The sequence below is a fragment of the Streptopelia decaocto genome, assembly GCF_964273445.1.
Source record: "Streptopelia decaocto genome assembly, chromosome: 13".
Taxonomy (NCBI): domain Eukaryota; kingdom Metazoa; phylum Chordata; class Aves; order Columbiformes; family Columbidae; genus Streptopelia; species Streptopelia decaocto.
Genome location: NC_138668.1, coordinates 1,570,909 through 1,587,293, shown reverse-complemented (window position 1 = coordinate 1,587,293; position 16,385 = coordinate 1,570,909). Strand labels below are relative to the sequence as shown.

Genomic DNA, 16,385 nt, shown 5'->3' with positions numbered 1-16,385 from the left:
ACCTGCTACTATACCTGACTTGGGGTAATTACAAAATTTAAGGTTCCAAAGAAGGGCACTAAGTTAATTAATAGGTAATCAAACATTTGGATATAATATAATACAGCAAACTGTCTTAGCCTTTGCATAACATTATCGCTGTCTGTTTGGGAATAATTCCACTGTGGAATCGCTGCGTATCTTTTTCCTTTGATTTCTTCCTTCATCACACAGGAATCAGCAGGTCAAGCACTGTGCCAGAAACTCAGGAACGTAATTCAAGTAGTTTTCTAACATCGAGTGCACAGTTGAACCCGTCCAGGTAACCCAAAGCTGCTTCTCTGCTGCTCCGTGCTCTGGGATCCAGGAGACAGTTTGCTGCGTATCTGTATGAAAGAGGAGCATCTCCCTTTTACTGTTAAGTGTGATAACGAAGTCAAGTGGAAAAGTGCTATTTACCATATAATAAAAAACCCAGCTATTGTTCATAGCCCTGAAAACATCATAATAAATAAAACCTCGTATTTCAGGCTGTGTAAACCAGTTGCTTATGTAATAGGACATGGTGTAATTTTCCATTTAGAATTTCAATACTGTAATAAGAAAGCAATCAAAGCGTGAACAAAGCGCACTTTAAATAGGGCTGCAGGTAATATTTCCATAATGCTGTCCTTAACAATTGCAGCCGTTGCTTTTTTTTTCCCCCAGCCTCAAATTCTTTCTACTTATCTCAGTCATTTAATTAAAGGAAAATCAACTTAAAAGAGATGAAAGACCATCTTAAACCAATTGCAGCTATGGGCAAGGAAGAAAAAAGGCTCCAACAGCGTAATCCACGGTTAACACTCGGGTGGGTTAAATTAACGTCATTTCTCATCCTGTTTTCGGGCTGAGATCTGAGGCTCTGCAGAGAGCGTGCTGGAAACCTGTGGGCAAAAGGGGTTTTGCCTTGGTTGTCTGTCCTGAGGATCTGGACGGTGACCATGTCCCAAGCACCTGCCGGTGACCACGTGGCTTTATCGGCCTCTATAAGTTGGGGAACGAGCTGTTGGAGAGCAGTATAGGAAAAGGGACCTGGGGGTCCTGGGGACAGCAGGGTGACCATGAGCCAGCACTGGGCCCTTGTGGCCAGGAAGCCAATGGTACCTGGGGTGGGTTAGAAGGGGGTGGTCAGTGGGTCAGAGAGGTTCTCCTGCCCCTCTGCTCTGCCCTGGGGAGACCACACCTGGAATCTTGTGTCCAGTTGTGGCCCCTCAGTTCCAGCAGGACAGGGAACTGCTGGAGAGAGTCCAGCGCAGCCACCAAGATGCTGCAGGGAGTGGAGCATCTCCCGTGTGAGGAAAGGCTGAGGGAGCTGGGGCTCTGGAGCTGGACAAGAGGACACTGAGGGGGGACTCATTCATGGGATCAATATGGAAAGGGGGAGTGTCAGGAGGATGGAGCCAGGCTCTTCTGGTGACAACCAGTGACAGGACAAGGGGCAATGGGTTCAAACTGGAACACAGGAGGCTCCATTTAGATTTTAGAAGAAACTTGTTCCCGGTGAGGGTGGCAGAGCCTGGCCCAGGCTGCCCAGGGGGGTTGTGGAGTCTCCTTCTGTGCAGACATTCCAACCCGCCTGGACACCTTCCTGTGTAACCTCAGCTGGGTGTTCCTGCTCCATGGGGGGATTGCACTGGATGAGCTTTCCAGGGCCCTTCAACCCCTGACACCCTGTGACTCTGTGATTCTCCGTGCCGCACAGCAGGAAACCGCCTGCTCGCCCGTCGCTTGCAGGAGGAGTAAAATAAATCAGAGCCGTCCATCAGGTGGGTGTTAAACCGCGAGGATTAACGAGGGATGAGCGCCCAGGCCGCTGCCGCCGCGGGCGGCTGACGGCAGAGTTCGGCGGGGCAGGGACGGCTCCTCCGACATCCGCCTGGATTTCCAAGGAAAGCCGATAGTTCCCGCAGGGGCGGCCCAGCCCTGCCTGCTGCTCCCGGGGCTCCGGGTCACACTGACAGCCCTAAAAAATGTGGTTTTTAAGCCAAGACCCAGCGCTCGGCAGCGACGGGCGAGGACCTCGCGCTTCGTGGCGGAGGGGAAAGGGCAGCCTGGGCTGGGAGGGGCGGCAGAGGCTCAGGTGAGGCTGCAGCTTGTGTAAACTATTTGCTGGCACCAGAATTTTGCTCCTTTTTCCTTCATTTCCAAACGAACACACTTAAGCGGACAAACCGTTTCTGCCAGCCCCTCAGCGGGCAGCTCCCCGTGACCACTGCTCTCCTTCCCGATGGAGAGGCTGGGGGTGAATCAGAAACCAACAGGGTTTTTATGAGAATAAGTCTCTTTATTTCGCACAGGTCGGTCGCACCCGGGGTGCGGGGGAACGGCCCCGCCGCGCGCAACATGGCGGCCAGCGGCGGCGTCTCCATGGCAACCCGCGTCCTGCGGCAGTGACGTCATCGCCCCGCCCTGCGGCGTTGCCGCGCCGATCCTGCTGTCCCCAGGACCCCCAGGTCCCTTTCCCCACAGCGCTCTCCAACAGCTCGTTCCCCAATTTATACTGGATCCCCCTCCGCTCCCGGCGCAGCGCTCGGCGCTCCGGTTCCATGGCGATGCCGATGCCGTTGCCACAGCGGCGTGGCCCCGCCTCCTCGGCGGGGCGGCCGCGGTCACGTGTTCCGCTCGATGCGCTCGGTGTTCGGCTCCCCCCCGCGGCCGCGGTCACGTGTTCCGCTCGATGCGCTCGGTGTTCGGCTCCCCCCCGCGGCCGCGCTGAGACCGGACGGACCGCGGGCCTGTCCCGTCCCCTTCCCGCCGCCATGTCCACCGCCATGAACTTCAGCGCCAAGAGCTTCAAGCCGCGGCCGCCGGACAAAGGCGCCTTCCCGCTGGATCACTTCGGTGCGGTAACGCGGCCCGGGCTCCCCCGCCCCGTCCCCTCGGCCGTCCCGGGGCCGCCGCGGCCCGGCGGTAGCGCGGCCCGCTGTGTGTTGCAGGGGAGTGCAGCGCCTTCAAGGAGCGGTTCATGGAGTGTCTGCGCGACAGCGGCTACGAGAGCGGGGCCTGCCGGCAGCGCGCCATGGCCTACCTGCAGTGCCGCATGGACAGGCGAGCGGGGCGGGCGGGGCCTCCTCCCCAGCAACGAGGGACAGGAGGAGGGGAGACGGCCTCAAGTGGCACCAGGGGGGTTTGAATGGGTATTAGGAAAATATTCTTCACAGAAAGGGCTGTGGGGCATTGAAGAGGCTGCCCAGGGCAGTGGTGGAGTCACCATCCCTGCAGGGGTTTAAAAGATGTACAGATGGGATTCTTAGCGACACGGTTCAGTGCTGGAGCTGGGTTATGGTTGGACTCGATGCTGAGGGTCTCACCCAACCTAAATGATTCTATGATTCGCTCCCCCTTTCCATACTGATCCCATGAGTGAGTCCCCCCTCAGTGTCCTCTTGTCCAGCTCCAGAGCCCCAGCTCCCTCAGCCTTTCCTCACACGGGAGATGCTCCACTCCCTGCAGCATCTTGGTGGCTGCGCTGGACTCTCTGCAGCAGTTCCCTGTCCTGCTGGAACTGAGGGGCCACAACTGGACACAAGATTCCAGGTGTGGTCTCCCCAGGGCAGAGCAGAGGGGCAGGAGAACCTCTCTGACCTACTGACCACCCCCTTCTAACCCACCCCAGGTCCCATTGGCTTCCTGGCCACAAGGGCCCTATGATTGGTTCAAGTGAAAAAAAGTGTTGGTGGTTGGTTTTCCAGGGGTGTTTGGGGTCTGGCGTCGCTTTGCGATGTTTCTGTTCTGTGGCGAGCCAGGGAGCCCATTGGGAAATGCACAAAGCCTGTTATTAGCTGCGCCTCATTCCGTTTGCATGCACTGCATGGGCTGGTGCTGGGGAGGGCTGCAAATGAAACAAGAAGTTGGAAAATCACCACAGCGAAGTAAAATGTCACCAGGAATGTTGCTGTAAGCAACGTCTCATTAAAAACCTGGCAAATGGGACAGGTAACATTTTAGAAAGCTCTCCTGCACTCTGTCAATTACAGATAACCAGGAGTCAGGTCAGTTCCTGAGGAAACTCTTCTTCAATATCAAGTATCAGGAAACAACAATTTTAATTGGAAAATATCCCTGAACGTTGCTTTCCCAAAACTGACATTTCTGAGGCTTTGCTCCATATGGACACCTTGTCCTTCTTTAGAGTAAATAATATGAAATGAAATAGAAAATACTGCTGTTTTCTTGGTTATAGACTGTGTTCTGAGTAATGTCTTTGTTTTATTGTTTTTAACTTAGGCAACTTATGGCTAACGAACCACTGGAAAAATTGGGATTTAAAGATCTGATAGATGAAAAATCAGAAGCAAAACCTGAGAAGTTGTAATGAAGAAAGACAACGTCCCTCCTCGTGTATGGAAAGCACAATTGTTACGTAGTACATATTGTACGTTCTGTTCCTAGTGCAATAGGAAGTGTTTCCTGAAGGAACTTCCCTTCAAAGGTTGATTTTCCTAACATAAGATATGGTTTTAAATGAGCAGAAGTTCTGCCTTTGTCTGTTTTCCACAAGTATTTGCTATCTATTTTCTTTTAATTTCTCTAGCCGGCTCTTAAAGATCCATGAGAACATTTTGCCCAGGAGAAAACAATTATTGCCCGAAATGTTTCTCATGTCTCTGTAAGAACAGTGAAGTCTTATTTTAAAACAAGACAAAAATACCCCTTTATTGTGTAGATCTGGAACTGTAGATTAATCTTATGTGGGCATTAATAATATGCTTGCAGCAATTGCTTGTCAGGTGGAAATAAAGCTATTGTGGCACTTGCAAATTGCTTCTTATCAAATGCTGGTGTTAATCTCCATGTTTGGGGTGGTTTCCTACTCACCCTGTATAGAAAACACTTGGGCACCTGGGTGGGGTTTTCAATCTTTTAACCTTCATAACTGGGAGAGTATTTCTAGGTCCCCACACTAGTCAGGTGGTGATCCTGCTTTTATTTACCATGCCAGCCGTGTTTATCTCCTGTATTTCACCATTTAACTGGGAGTCTTTAATTATGGATACATTCATTTCTAGAAGTAGAGCTACCATATGTTTTCTTAATATCTTTATAGCAAAATCGGTGTGGAGATGGGAACGGTATTCAGTTGTGTTCTAAGTAACTGAACTGTAGAAATAAACATGACGGGACTGTTTTATTCTTTTAAAACAAGTGTTTTACGTTAAAAAGCAGAGTAGAAAGCTAGCTAAGAAATACAGTATTTCACCTCAGAATGTATAGCTGCAGCCCATACATTAAGAAGGGAATGCAGCAGGCCATACAGTAGACGTGTGGTCAGGCCTTACAGGTGTTTGTGTAACTTACCATGAATTATCAGAGCCAGTGGTTTTTCTCTTGTATATACTAATACAAATGAGTCTTTCTTAATGCTGGGTTCATGCCAAAATAATTTTGCCTTTTAGCCCCTTAGAAATTTCTTTTAAGCAGACGATGAATTTGTGAATGGTGTGAATTGTGCGGATGTGTTTTTCTGTTTTCCACTCTGTTTCTTGCTGTGTCCTTGCTCTTTTTTTCTTTCTTTTTCTTTTAAAAGAAATTCAGATGTAGTGAATAATTTCTCTGTGCATCTGGTGCTCACGCTGCACACTTTCGGGTCCGGGCCTGCAGGCAGCGATACACACACTCTTTGCCAAGGTGGTTCTCCTGCACTTTCTCCTTTATTTGGCATGTTCTGTTGGATACATCTCACCTTTCCTGCTCTCTGCTATTACTCCTTTTGCTTCTGCTTCACTGTGTTCCACCGAGATCCAGGAAAGGGTAAAAGAACACTTTCTGCTCTTCATACTGATGGCTGGAGCCAGGATTTAAATTGTTGCTGAGGTCTAATCTGATTGAACAGACTGGAGATAGTGCAGAGCGGGTCCCTGTTTGAAAAGAATGTTCACCTGCTGCTGCATATTTTTATTCTGCTTCATTCTGCTGTTTAAATTATATCCGTTGAGATTAGTACATCTATAGAAGAGAAAGCAGAGGTTTTATTGTTGAAACAGATATTAAAAGACTTTGTGTTAAACCACTGAACAAGAGCTTTCTTTCAGTGATAACTGAGTAAGAATTATTAAAATAATCTCCAGCATCTTCAGAAGAAAGAAATCAAATTTCATGCTTCTGTGCTCCCTGGGCAGTGAGAGGTGAAGGGAAGCCCTGGTAGGTGTGAAAGAACCCACTGGCGGTGGTGGAATAACTGGGGCTGTTACTGTGGTGGCTTCGCCTTTGCGATGTTACTCTGCACACTCGTTTGGCCAGACAGTTACTTCATGAGTTGGACGCGTTTTCTCCTGAGACAGCGGATGGCGCCTCTCTCTTCCAGCTTATTTTAGGATAAAAGGTGAAGTTTTTCAAGTCTGGAGTGATTGAATTTTGACTGTTGAGCTGGTGCGATGGCTTCTGTTTCAATGAGCTGAGATTACACCCCGAAGGAGGGGACGCTGCAGACTCTGTTTATAGTGACCAAGGCCCAGATTTGGGACCTGCTGCAGGAGGGATGGTGGGAACAAAAGCGGTTTCGAAAAGCTCCACGGCGTTCCAAAGTGAATAGTGCTCTGTGCTGCTCGTGGGCCTGTGGCGTTACAGCGATGTTGCCAGCAGGACCCTGCGTTGCACGGACTGTGCTGCTGCGCCACCAAAACGGGCAGAGCACGCTCCATCCTTCACCAAGTGACCGCAGACATGATAATTGGCACCCGAACAGGGAACGCCTCTCACCAACCTGAGAGCAGCCTCCTCCTGCCCAGATCCACGGGCACGTTTCATCCCACCTCCCAGCACGGTGAGTCAGTGTCGCCGCGCTGTCCCCTTCGTGCTGGGACAAGAAAGGGGCTGTGTGTGGAGAGCCCAAAATTTGTGGAACTGGCAAAGGCACAGATCTGGCCGTAAGGCATTAGCTGGAAAGGGAATACGTGTAGTGGAGCTGTAAGGTGAGCTCGGAGCCTGTGAAGGCCACCGGTTGATCTTGATTAAGATCTGATTCAACTGAGAAATGGAAAAACAAGTCATTATTCAATCAGTGCCTGGAGTCAAACAATTTTTCCAACTTGCTCTATGGGACAAGTCCCTGCAATGCTGGAGTTGTCTGGGAGACATCCCAGAATGCTCTTGGATTTATTCCCACCAACGTGAAGATCGTTAATTAAAGCCTTTCCATGTAATCCTCTTTATTTTAGCTTTGTTTGCGGGATCCTGGTTTATGCTCCACTGAAATGACAGCGGCGTATAAGCCAAAGGGAAGCCGTAAGTTCTTGGTTATCTATCCTGTTCCTGTGCCAAGGAGGAACCTTTCCAGAAGCCAGACACCAAACTGGGAAAATGCGTGTTGTGGAAGCGCGGAGCTGAGGCGTGTGCGCTGCAGGGGCGGCGCTTGTCGGGGCAACGGCTTCTTTATGGAGCTGTTTGGAGCCGACGAGCGGCTCTGCTGCTGTGGCACCGGGAGCAAGGTAAGTCCTGCCCAAGCGCATTAATCTTCATGTGGGAAACGTGCCTGCGCCAGCGCTGCGGCGGAGCACCGCCTGCCGACCGCTGCTCCTGACCCGCCAGCGGGAGAAATGCTGCTGTTAAACGTGGCTGTGCTGGGCTGGATGTAAAACCGCCAGCCTGTGCAGGTGTGGAAGGGACAGCCCGGAGCAGGACGATGTGTTGACTGTGTTGAAGATCTATGTCAGCTGTTAACACCATAATAGAAATCGATAAGCGAGGGGGCTGTAGTCGTCTTTCCTGTAGTGTTTCTTCAGCAAAGGCTCTTCACACTGTAGCTCTAGGGACCCTCCTGCTTGGGACCCTGTCCCTGGAGGGCGCTGGATCAGCAGAGCTCTGCATGCCAGCACTTAGAGCTTTGCCCACGCATTCCCCCTTTCCTTGCTCAGATTAGGATCTATCCAACCACAAAGAGCTTAACCTTGATCACTGCGGTTAGTTACAGAAAGAACATTGCTGCAAGCCAACACTCGTTATGTCTTCCTGGGAGACCTTGAGCTCTAGGTGTATCTCTCCAAACAACCGCAACGACCTGCAGAACAAGGAAGAAAGGCTTTAATCAACATTTCCAAGGCTCTGAGCGTTTTTTCATCGAAAAGCCTGTACAAAGCCTCCTGTGCGTGTGCTGGAAGTGGGCCATGGTCCAAAGTCCTTTGCAGGAGCACGACGAGCCTGTGCCGCTGTGCTGAGGAAGGATTGCTGCTGCATCTGCAGCCTGGATGCGGGATACCAGCTGGTGCAGAAGGGTTGTGTCTGTAGGCACCCCTGAAGTGAATGTTTGGGGCTGTGCACAGGTTACACACAGCAGAGGCTGTAGCCAGCTGACCCCCGCGCTTGTTCTGCCCCCGAACCCTCTTCCGAAGTATCTCCCCAATTTGTCCTGCCCGCCTCAATGCCACAGATGTCTTTGTGGCTGAAAATCACACAGTGAGTAATCCCCCACTTGTTTTCCTTTGGAGACCACGGAGTTACTGACCTTTGCTGATGATTAATTGCCCTTGCAGCAGAAAACAAAATCGCTTTCACTTCCTGCTGCTTTTGTAGGTTGGGCTTAACCAGCGCTGACACTGGGAGGGCGCTGGGTCGGTTGGAGCAGCTCTTGCGTGTCACCCCGTTGCTGTCCCGCTCCGAGCGGGCCTGGGGAGCGCCGGGAGGCAGCGCCGTTCGCACCGAGCTGCTGGAACTGAACCTGGGTACTGCACCGATGCAGCTGGGATCGGAAAATACTGCAGGCAGGATGTGAGAGAAGAGCAGCAAAAGAAAGTACAAAATGTACGAAAAGCATCCATTCCTGCTGTGGGCTCTGAAAAGTGCTTTGGGTGTTCTGGTTCCACTGGAGAGCAGTGTGTTCCTACATTTCCAATCCGTGATTGTGGGAAGGGAATGGTGTTTCTGTTAGTACACGAGAGTGCGGGCTTTTCTGGTCACATATCCAGTGACCCCAAAGGAATTTAGTTACTTTTCTGCCTGGAGGAGCTGACTTGCAGAAGAGATCCTCCTGCTAAACTGGGTGTGTGCCATATTGTGTCAGTTTTCCCACAAAAATCAGAGCTCTGACTCATATTAATTAAAAAAACAAAGAGTGTTTGGAAGGGCACATACAAGGGTCCATTTCCCTGCCATGGAAATTGGATATTGATTAATCTTATTCTCGTTCTTTTTTCTTCTAATGATTCTGCTTCTGTGAGTAGCTGGCAACGTTGCATCTGTCAGGATGCCGCAGATTTTCTAGCTTACCAATTTCAAGACAAAATGCCTTCCTTGTGGAATGAAGGTGCCATATGGCTCGAAATGCATAATTGATCACTGCTCAAAATAGGAGCTTCATAGAAAGTCACCTAGAAGTCCAATCAATGTGTGTGCGCAGAGGAACTGATAGACTTTGATGCCTATTTTTTTGTTTCCTGGGACCGGTGATGGCACGGGGCAGATTTTTGTTGCTCTTCCTGGGGGCTCTGATGCTCGCGCTCTCTCTCTAGCACCACACGGGCTGTTTCAAAACTGGATTGTTTATTCCCATTATTCGAGGAGATCTTGGGACTTGGCGTGAGCAGGTGCATCAGTCTTACACTCGCTGATTCCTCCTGGCCTTGGTTGGGTGAAAAACACCCCGGCCAAGTCTGGCATTTACCAAATAGCTCAGGAAAGGCCGCAGTTACCTGTGTGAGTGTCGAATGGCTCAAGTGCATCTGCTGGGCTGAATCCAGTCCTTGCTGTCCCGAATCCAGTCCTTGCTGTCCCGAATCCAGTCCTTGCTGTCCCCCGCGTTCCCGCTCCCCAGCTGCCGGCCCAGCTCCCACACAGGGTGAGGCAGGTTCCCACCGACACGGGAGGGATGCTGTGGTCCATCTGGCTGTGTGTCCCGCTGCCTGGTAAAGAGCGATACCATAAAGCACCTGGTACTGTAGATGCTTTTCTGGTCAGGTCCTTATAGAAAACTCTGGTAGGAGCAGCGGTGGGAAGCAGCCCTGCAAAAAGAGAGCAGGGGGTGAAGAAATCAGGGAGATGGCTCAGCCTGACCCAGGCTTTTCACTTCATCTTGGTGGTTTTACAAAGCAGGCAGTGGGAGCCGTTTCTGCAGCCCCTTTGGGCAGCTGAGTCCTTTGACTGTTTTAATAACCTTCTAGGAGCTGAAGCATTTCTAGTTTCCTCAACGCCAGCAAGCCCTGCTCAGCAAGGACCTGCTCACACACCTGGGCTGATCTTGGTTGCAAAGCTGCTTCTTGGGGCAGCAGGTGGGAGGCAGGAGATGCTCTGCAGGACAGCTCCAGTTTGTTTGCTCTGTTTGCATTTCTCTGTTACCAAACTGCGTTCCGTATTTCAGCAGCCTTTGGGGGCACTGGGTGTCCCCTTAGCGGACAAGGCAGGAGAACAGCAGCGCTACAGAACCTGGGACACTGGACTGTCCTGAGAACTCGATGTGACGCCGTGCCTGCTCAGGTGAGCAATCCACAGTGGGGTTTTCCCTCTGGGTCGCTCCGGCAGCCCCATGGTAGCGTGGCTCGCTGGGGGGCTACAGGGATTTCACCGCACCGAGGAATCCAGGTTTTGGGTTGGCAGACCCACATGGGGAAAAAGATTCCTGCTGCCACTCAGAAATTGCAGAGAAGCTACAGATCAGATCAGTGCTGAGAAAATTGCTGGTAGCTCAGGACACCGAACCAAGCAGGAGCAAAACCCCCCATTGATAAATGAGCCTTCACCTCCCCATGAGCAAGTACCAAATAGGCAATCCCAGGGTGTCACGAGGCTGGCTGCTTCCATCGCCGGGGTTGCCTCCCTCGGCTTCTGCTCTGTAGTGTGGACGTGGGAGCTATGCCGTGCTGCCCGTGGGTTTAGCAGGCTGTCCTTAACCCTCGTCCTCGCCACCAGCGCTGCGACCCAGCCCCTGTTGTTCAGCACATCTCTGACACGCGTGTGCACGCTCGGAGCGGTTGCTAAGGCAGCATCAGTCTGCCCCCCTCTCTCTGCGTTCAGATTTCTATCTAATCTAAAGGTATATGTATATTTGGTCCATGCAGCCCAAGGCCAGGCTGGTATCTGTGTGGTGAGAGCACAGATGATGCCGCAGATCAGGTGTGAACGGTCTGTGTGCACAGACACCGGTGTGAATGGTGCAGGTGAGCAGAGCGTGGGGTTCAGTTCCCCCTCCCCAAACTGCGCTGCAGCATCCGGTGGAAATAGGGAATTTCCACGGCCACCTACAAGGCTGCAGCACGGAGACGGGCATCCCTGGCAGGAGATGTGGCCTGGCCTCCGTGCGCGTGTGCCCGTGCAGCACAGAGGTGTCACCAGAACCAGGTCACCGCGGGGCTTTGGCGACAGGGGACGTGTGAGTTCTCAGAACTGCTGAGTTCACCGGCTGCTGGTGGGTGAAAAACGAGAGTGCGTTTGGAACATCTACCTCCAACCCTTCAGCATGCACAGCAGGAGACGTGCAGGTGTGGTGGAAGGATCCGTTCTAGCAGAGAGATGTCTGGATTGATGGCTTTATTTCAGCTTATTTTAGCAAGTAATGGGCAGGTGGGGTGATGTTTATCACCAAAACCAGAGCTGGGTAGTACTTTAGATCACAGCTCTAATCGGCTGGACTGACTCAGACAGTAAATCACTTCAGCAGCACTAATAACACAGAGCGATGGGTGTAGTAAACCTCCTCTTGCAGCAATAACCTGCTCCTGCTGGTTCTTTGACTCAGGTTGGTGCTTTTGCGCTGGCTTATTTATTAAAACTCCTTCACAAAAGTCACCTGGGTGGTTGCTCTGCCTCCGCCATCGAAATGGCTGTTCCCTCGTCATTCCCCAACCTGGCTTGGGCTCTTTATATAGCCTGCAGTAAAATTGTTTATTTTTGTACCAATGTCTAAAGGTTTTTCAGCCACAGGAGTCTCATGATGTTGTTTTCATGGCTGCTGGAGCAGGGTTGCTCTGTTGTTGCTAGAAATAATTGCTGTTAATTAATTCTTTGCTGATTTTTCTTTGGCAAAGCACACTAAAATAAACAAATAAGTGAGCAGCACGCTCTGCATCTCGATGTCGTGGGAGCTTTTAGGAGGCATTCAGTGACATCCAGACAACCACATCGGCAGCCAGAGGAAGGGTCGGACATGGTCCTCAACTTTCTGCGGGGAAAGTTAATTGGGGGGAGGTTCAGTTACCACCTCCGGCTGTTCAGCAGCTCCCTCCAGGCCATCATTTCTCATCGCTTTCTAGAGAAAAACCACAGCTTTGTTTCCCTCTAATGCTTCATTCAGATCACAGCTGAGCAATGTTACAGAGAAGTGATGTGGTCTCAGATGTCTGAGCCAGACCAGCGGCTCAAGGCAGCAGCCTGTGACACGAGACCGGCTGCTGGGACCTATAATTGCACGGTTGTCTCTTTTCCTCTGTGTCCTTTTCAAATGACTTGGCTTCTTCCTGAGGGACTCGAGCTCTGCTGCAGAGGCTTCCAGAGCAGGAGCGTCAGGCCCCTGCTCGCTGCCCTGTGGTCCTGCCGGCAGCGTCTCCATCCGCGTCTCCATCGCCCGCTTGGCACGGGGTCCCTGGCAGCCGCCGGTTCCCAGGTTGGCCGCTCCCATCTCCACCCCGCAACGGGACCTCGCGCAGCCCCGTCTGCCGCTTGAACGTCTCCAAGCTGTTCCTGGAAGGATGAGACATTTGAGCCAGGAAGAGATTAAATTATTGGAACCGAGCAAAGGCAATTTCAACTGTAAGTGCTTGCCCTGCGGTGTGCGCGTCGAACCTGTCCCGCTGATGTCTCTGACTCAGACTGAATTGGTGGTGGCTCTGAATAAGCACTTTGACTTTTCTTGGAGGAGCTGATACCTGACGCGTGAATCTCTTCACGTGTATGTTGGCTTTCTCCATACAGAGCTTCCCCAGGTCTACGTCTTTTAATGAGCATAAATCAGAAAGAATGCTAAAAGCAGTCGTCTAGCACTGGTGCAGGTGGATTATTGACTTCATTTGTCTAATTTCATCTTGTCCGAGAGCAGAACAGAGCCTGTCATTAGGCTGTAGGAATCAGCATAGCTCCAGTTGGGTGCCTGGGAGCTGCCGTGGAGCCACTTCCCCCAGCCGCCCCTTCCACATCATGTTTTACATGGTCTGAAATGGGTTCAGTAGAGCAGCAACAGGACTGCTGCGTTGAGATTTTCCCATGTGCCGTAGAGCAAACGTACAAACATCCAGCATCCTCAAGCCATCGATTACTCCCGTGCTCTCCAGGATGTCCCCTGGCTCCCAACCACCCCATCAGAGCAACCAAGCAGCTCCTGCGACCGGGTCCTGATTTCCAGCCCAGGCCGTTGCTGCAGCAAGCCCAGCACAAACAGAACGGGCGTCCTGAGCGCACCACAGGTGGACTCAGAGGAGTGGTTGGAGCTCCTTTCCTTCCCTTTCCACTGCGGTGCGGCCAAAGAGAGCAGCTCTCAGCTCCAGGCTGCTGCACAGGCCTGAAAAATGGTGTTTAAATCCATCAGCAGAGAGATTTTGCTCTACACCCTTGTTTGTTCTCACTCTCCCCATCTCTCCTCTTATTTTCACACCAGTAACACTGGGCTTTGCAAGAGTTAACCACTATGCAAATGCAGTGAAAGCCTGGTCTGCAAATTACTCCGCAGCAAGGCACTTGTAGAGTTGTACAACACATTTTGTTCCTTGGGGGCAGGTGCAGGTGTTATTTCTGTTATTTCTGCAGCCTCGCATGGTTTTCTCTTGCATCATCCTCTTCCACTCGCCCGACACATGCTAACCATGCAGATGCAGTGTGTGCTTTGCCCCATCCTACAGGAGAAAATCCCACAGGGCCCATAAGGCAATTTGCTGAAAATCAGAGAAAGTTGGCTTTTTAGTTTAGGATTTTTAGTTGGATTTTCAGTTCAGGAGGTTTTCATTGTCCTGGTCTGAGCTCTCTGCTCTGCGGCATTCCTCCCTCCCAGCTGCAGCCACTCTTCATTTAACTGGTTAACCCAGAAGATAATCTTATTTTTAATTATTTTTTTTAAGAAAAACCTCTAGTATTTATTTTTCTTTCTTTCTTCTGAACAGGAAACCATAGTTCAGTGGAAACTTCAGCATGGGTGCGGGTGGCCAGCGCTGCGGCTGGTTCGCACGAAGCCCCGGCTGCAGGAGCCCCCCCCGCAGTGCTGGGGAGCCCGAGGGATCCAGCCCAGCCTCCCACTGCTCCAGAGAGTTTTGCTCGAATGCAGTTGCAGTGGCGTGAATTATTGATGCTTGTGTCCGGGTTTGCTGTTCACGCAGGAATTTGGAACGTTTCCCCACGTGATGCTGTGAATGTGCTCCTGGGTCGCATAAGGGGTTGAGTTTAACACCCTTTTGCTTGTGTGATTGTGACACTGATTTAGCCATTTCAGCACCGGGGATGCAAAATTAACTGAAAACCGGTGTAAGCAGCTCTTTCATAACGAAACAAGGCAGCCTGGGGGTGGAAGGAGCTAATATGGAGGGGCAAGGAGAAGGTGTCGTTGTGAATGGGCGTTTTCAGGGCGTCACGGCAAAGATGATGAGAAGATTTCCAGGAATTTCGGAGCATCCTTTGCCCCGACCTCGGCGTCTGGCACTGCCAGAGGCTGCCCTGCTGCCGATGAGCTCAGCGCCTCGGGAAATTGCATTAATAGCATCCGTTTCTAAGGCAACAACCTTGCGATGTAGAAAAGACTGAGTTCAAAGTGTGTGTGTTTACAAACAAACACGTTTTACGCATAAATATGTAAGCATTTCTATGCATAAGTATAAAAATATTACATCAGACTTAACAAGTCACTTAGCAGCGGAGAGACAGAGAGCATCTGAAGGAGGGCGATGTATGAGAGTGACAACCAGTGTCCGGAGAGTTTGACCAGAGACTTTGAAAGAAGTTGGAGCAAATTCATTAAGTGTTCCCTGACAGGTCGTACCCGCAGAAAACAACATGGGGAGAACCGCAGGCGAGGTGTCGGCTCCTGCGGGCACAGGCTGCGGGAACGGTGTGACGGGGACAAGCCGGAGCAGCGATGCCCATTGGCCTCCAGGAGCCCCCAGCGCCCCGCCAGGGCCACCTTCCCTCGTCCATGTGAGGTTGTATCAAGCCTTTGGTTTTTTCCAATTAACAGAAATAAATCTTCAACTCTGGCTCACTTAGTTCCAACTTCTCTCCCCCTCTCTCTCTCTCTCTCCGTGTCCCCTCTGCCCACATAGGCTGTTTGTTTCCTGATGTGAAGTCTGGAGTAACAGGGATGGGACATAGCTGCTGAGGATTGCTTTTGATCAAGCCTGGCTGGCCCTGCTCTGCTCCGCCTGGCTTTACACAGCACTCCCCTCTCATCCTTGACAACAGGATCTGTTATATTTGATTTGATTACAAGATATAAATTTCTGTCTGCAGCCCTGGCTTCCAGCAGGCAGAGGAGAGAGAGGGATTGCCTAGCAACCAGGAGAACAAAAAATTAAGAGAATCAATAAGTCTTAATAGAAAGCTAAACAGAGACTTTAAAACCAATCCCCCGCCCAGCCCTGTCCTCGGTGAGTTGGTGATGATGTGCAGCACCCTGGCTATTGCGTGAGGAATCCAGCGAGTGCACATGCTGGAAAAGCCAGAGGGCTGGGGGATGTGCTGTGATTGAAGTGCAAATGGAAACCTGACCCAGCTCGGACTCGGGTAAAGCTCTGATCTTGTAAGGTTTACACTGACAAGCAGTCCCACAAGCCTGAATGTAGCATGGGTTTGGAGGATTAGGGCTAAGACACTGTGCTGGAGGTGTTTTTACTCAGTGGATGATAGAAGTCAGTGCTCTGCTCCAGGTTAATATTAGTGACTTGGAAGTTGAAGGTGAGGGTGTGGGTGCAGCAGCTCCACTTCTCCACAACAGGCCCGTGAGTGGGATTACACCTTTGGTCAGCATGGGAATGAGTTTCCAGTCATCAGGAACCAGTGGACCCCAGCGTGGTGCATAACGCTGCACAGGGTCAGCAAGGAACAGTCCCGTGTCAGTTTAAAACCATCAAAAATCAACTTGGTTACTGTCACTTCTCTGACAGCACAAACACAAAGGTCATTTAGGAAAATGTATTCAAGGCAAGGGGGGCACTGTAAATGCACCAGGTCATGATTCTGCCCATATTTAAGGGCGTGTGTTATTTTCTCCTGCGAAGTGTTCCATGGAACCTGCTCACATCTACGTTTGCAGGGTTGAGGTGATTTGGTTGTGGGATTTTTCCAGGAGCTACTGGTGCCCTCCTCCTGCAGCCACTTGTGCGCGGGCTGAACCTGGTGGGGACCATGAGCGGTGTGAGCTGAGCTTTGCAGGAGGGTGCTCTGCTCTGGTGGGGGAAGCAGAGATGGGTGCTTTGAATGGGGGATTTGCTTTGCAAAACCAAAAACGTTTCTATAAGCAGAGCTGT

General features: G+C 51.2%; 1 protein-coding gene across 2 annotated transcripts; it reads left to right on the top strand.

Moving 5' to 3' along the window:
• Positions 1 to 2,355: 2,355 nt before the first annotated feature.
• On the top strand, positions 2,356 to 4,782 carry COX19 (cytochrome c oxidase assembly factor COX19). 2 transcript variants are annotated; one of them, XM_082064602.1, is made up of 4 exons: positions 2,356 to 2,862; positions 2,958 to 3,069; positions 4,249 to 4,362; positions 4,556 to 4,782. In XM_082064602.1, the coding sequence occupies exons 1-3, from the start codon at positions 2,568 to 2,570 to the stop codon at positions 4,334 to 4,336; spliced, it is 495 nt and encodes a 164-aa protein (XP_081920728.1). In that variant the 5' UTR covers positions 2,356 to 2,567; the 3' UTR covers positions 4,337 to 4,362; positions 4,556 to 4,782. The 2 variants fall into 2 exon arrangements, 1 of the variants encoding a protein (XP_081920728.1); XR_014185314.1 differs by lacking the exons at positions 2,356 to 2,862; positions 2,958 to 3,069 and adding an exon at positions 3,090 to 3,637 and having other exon boundaries at positions 4,249 to 4,782.
• Positions 4,783 to 16,385: the final 11,603 nt, after the last annotated feature.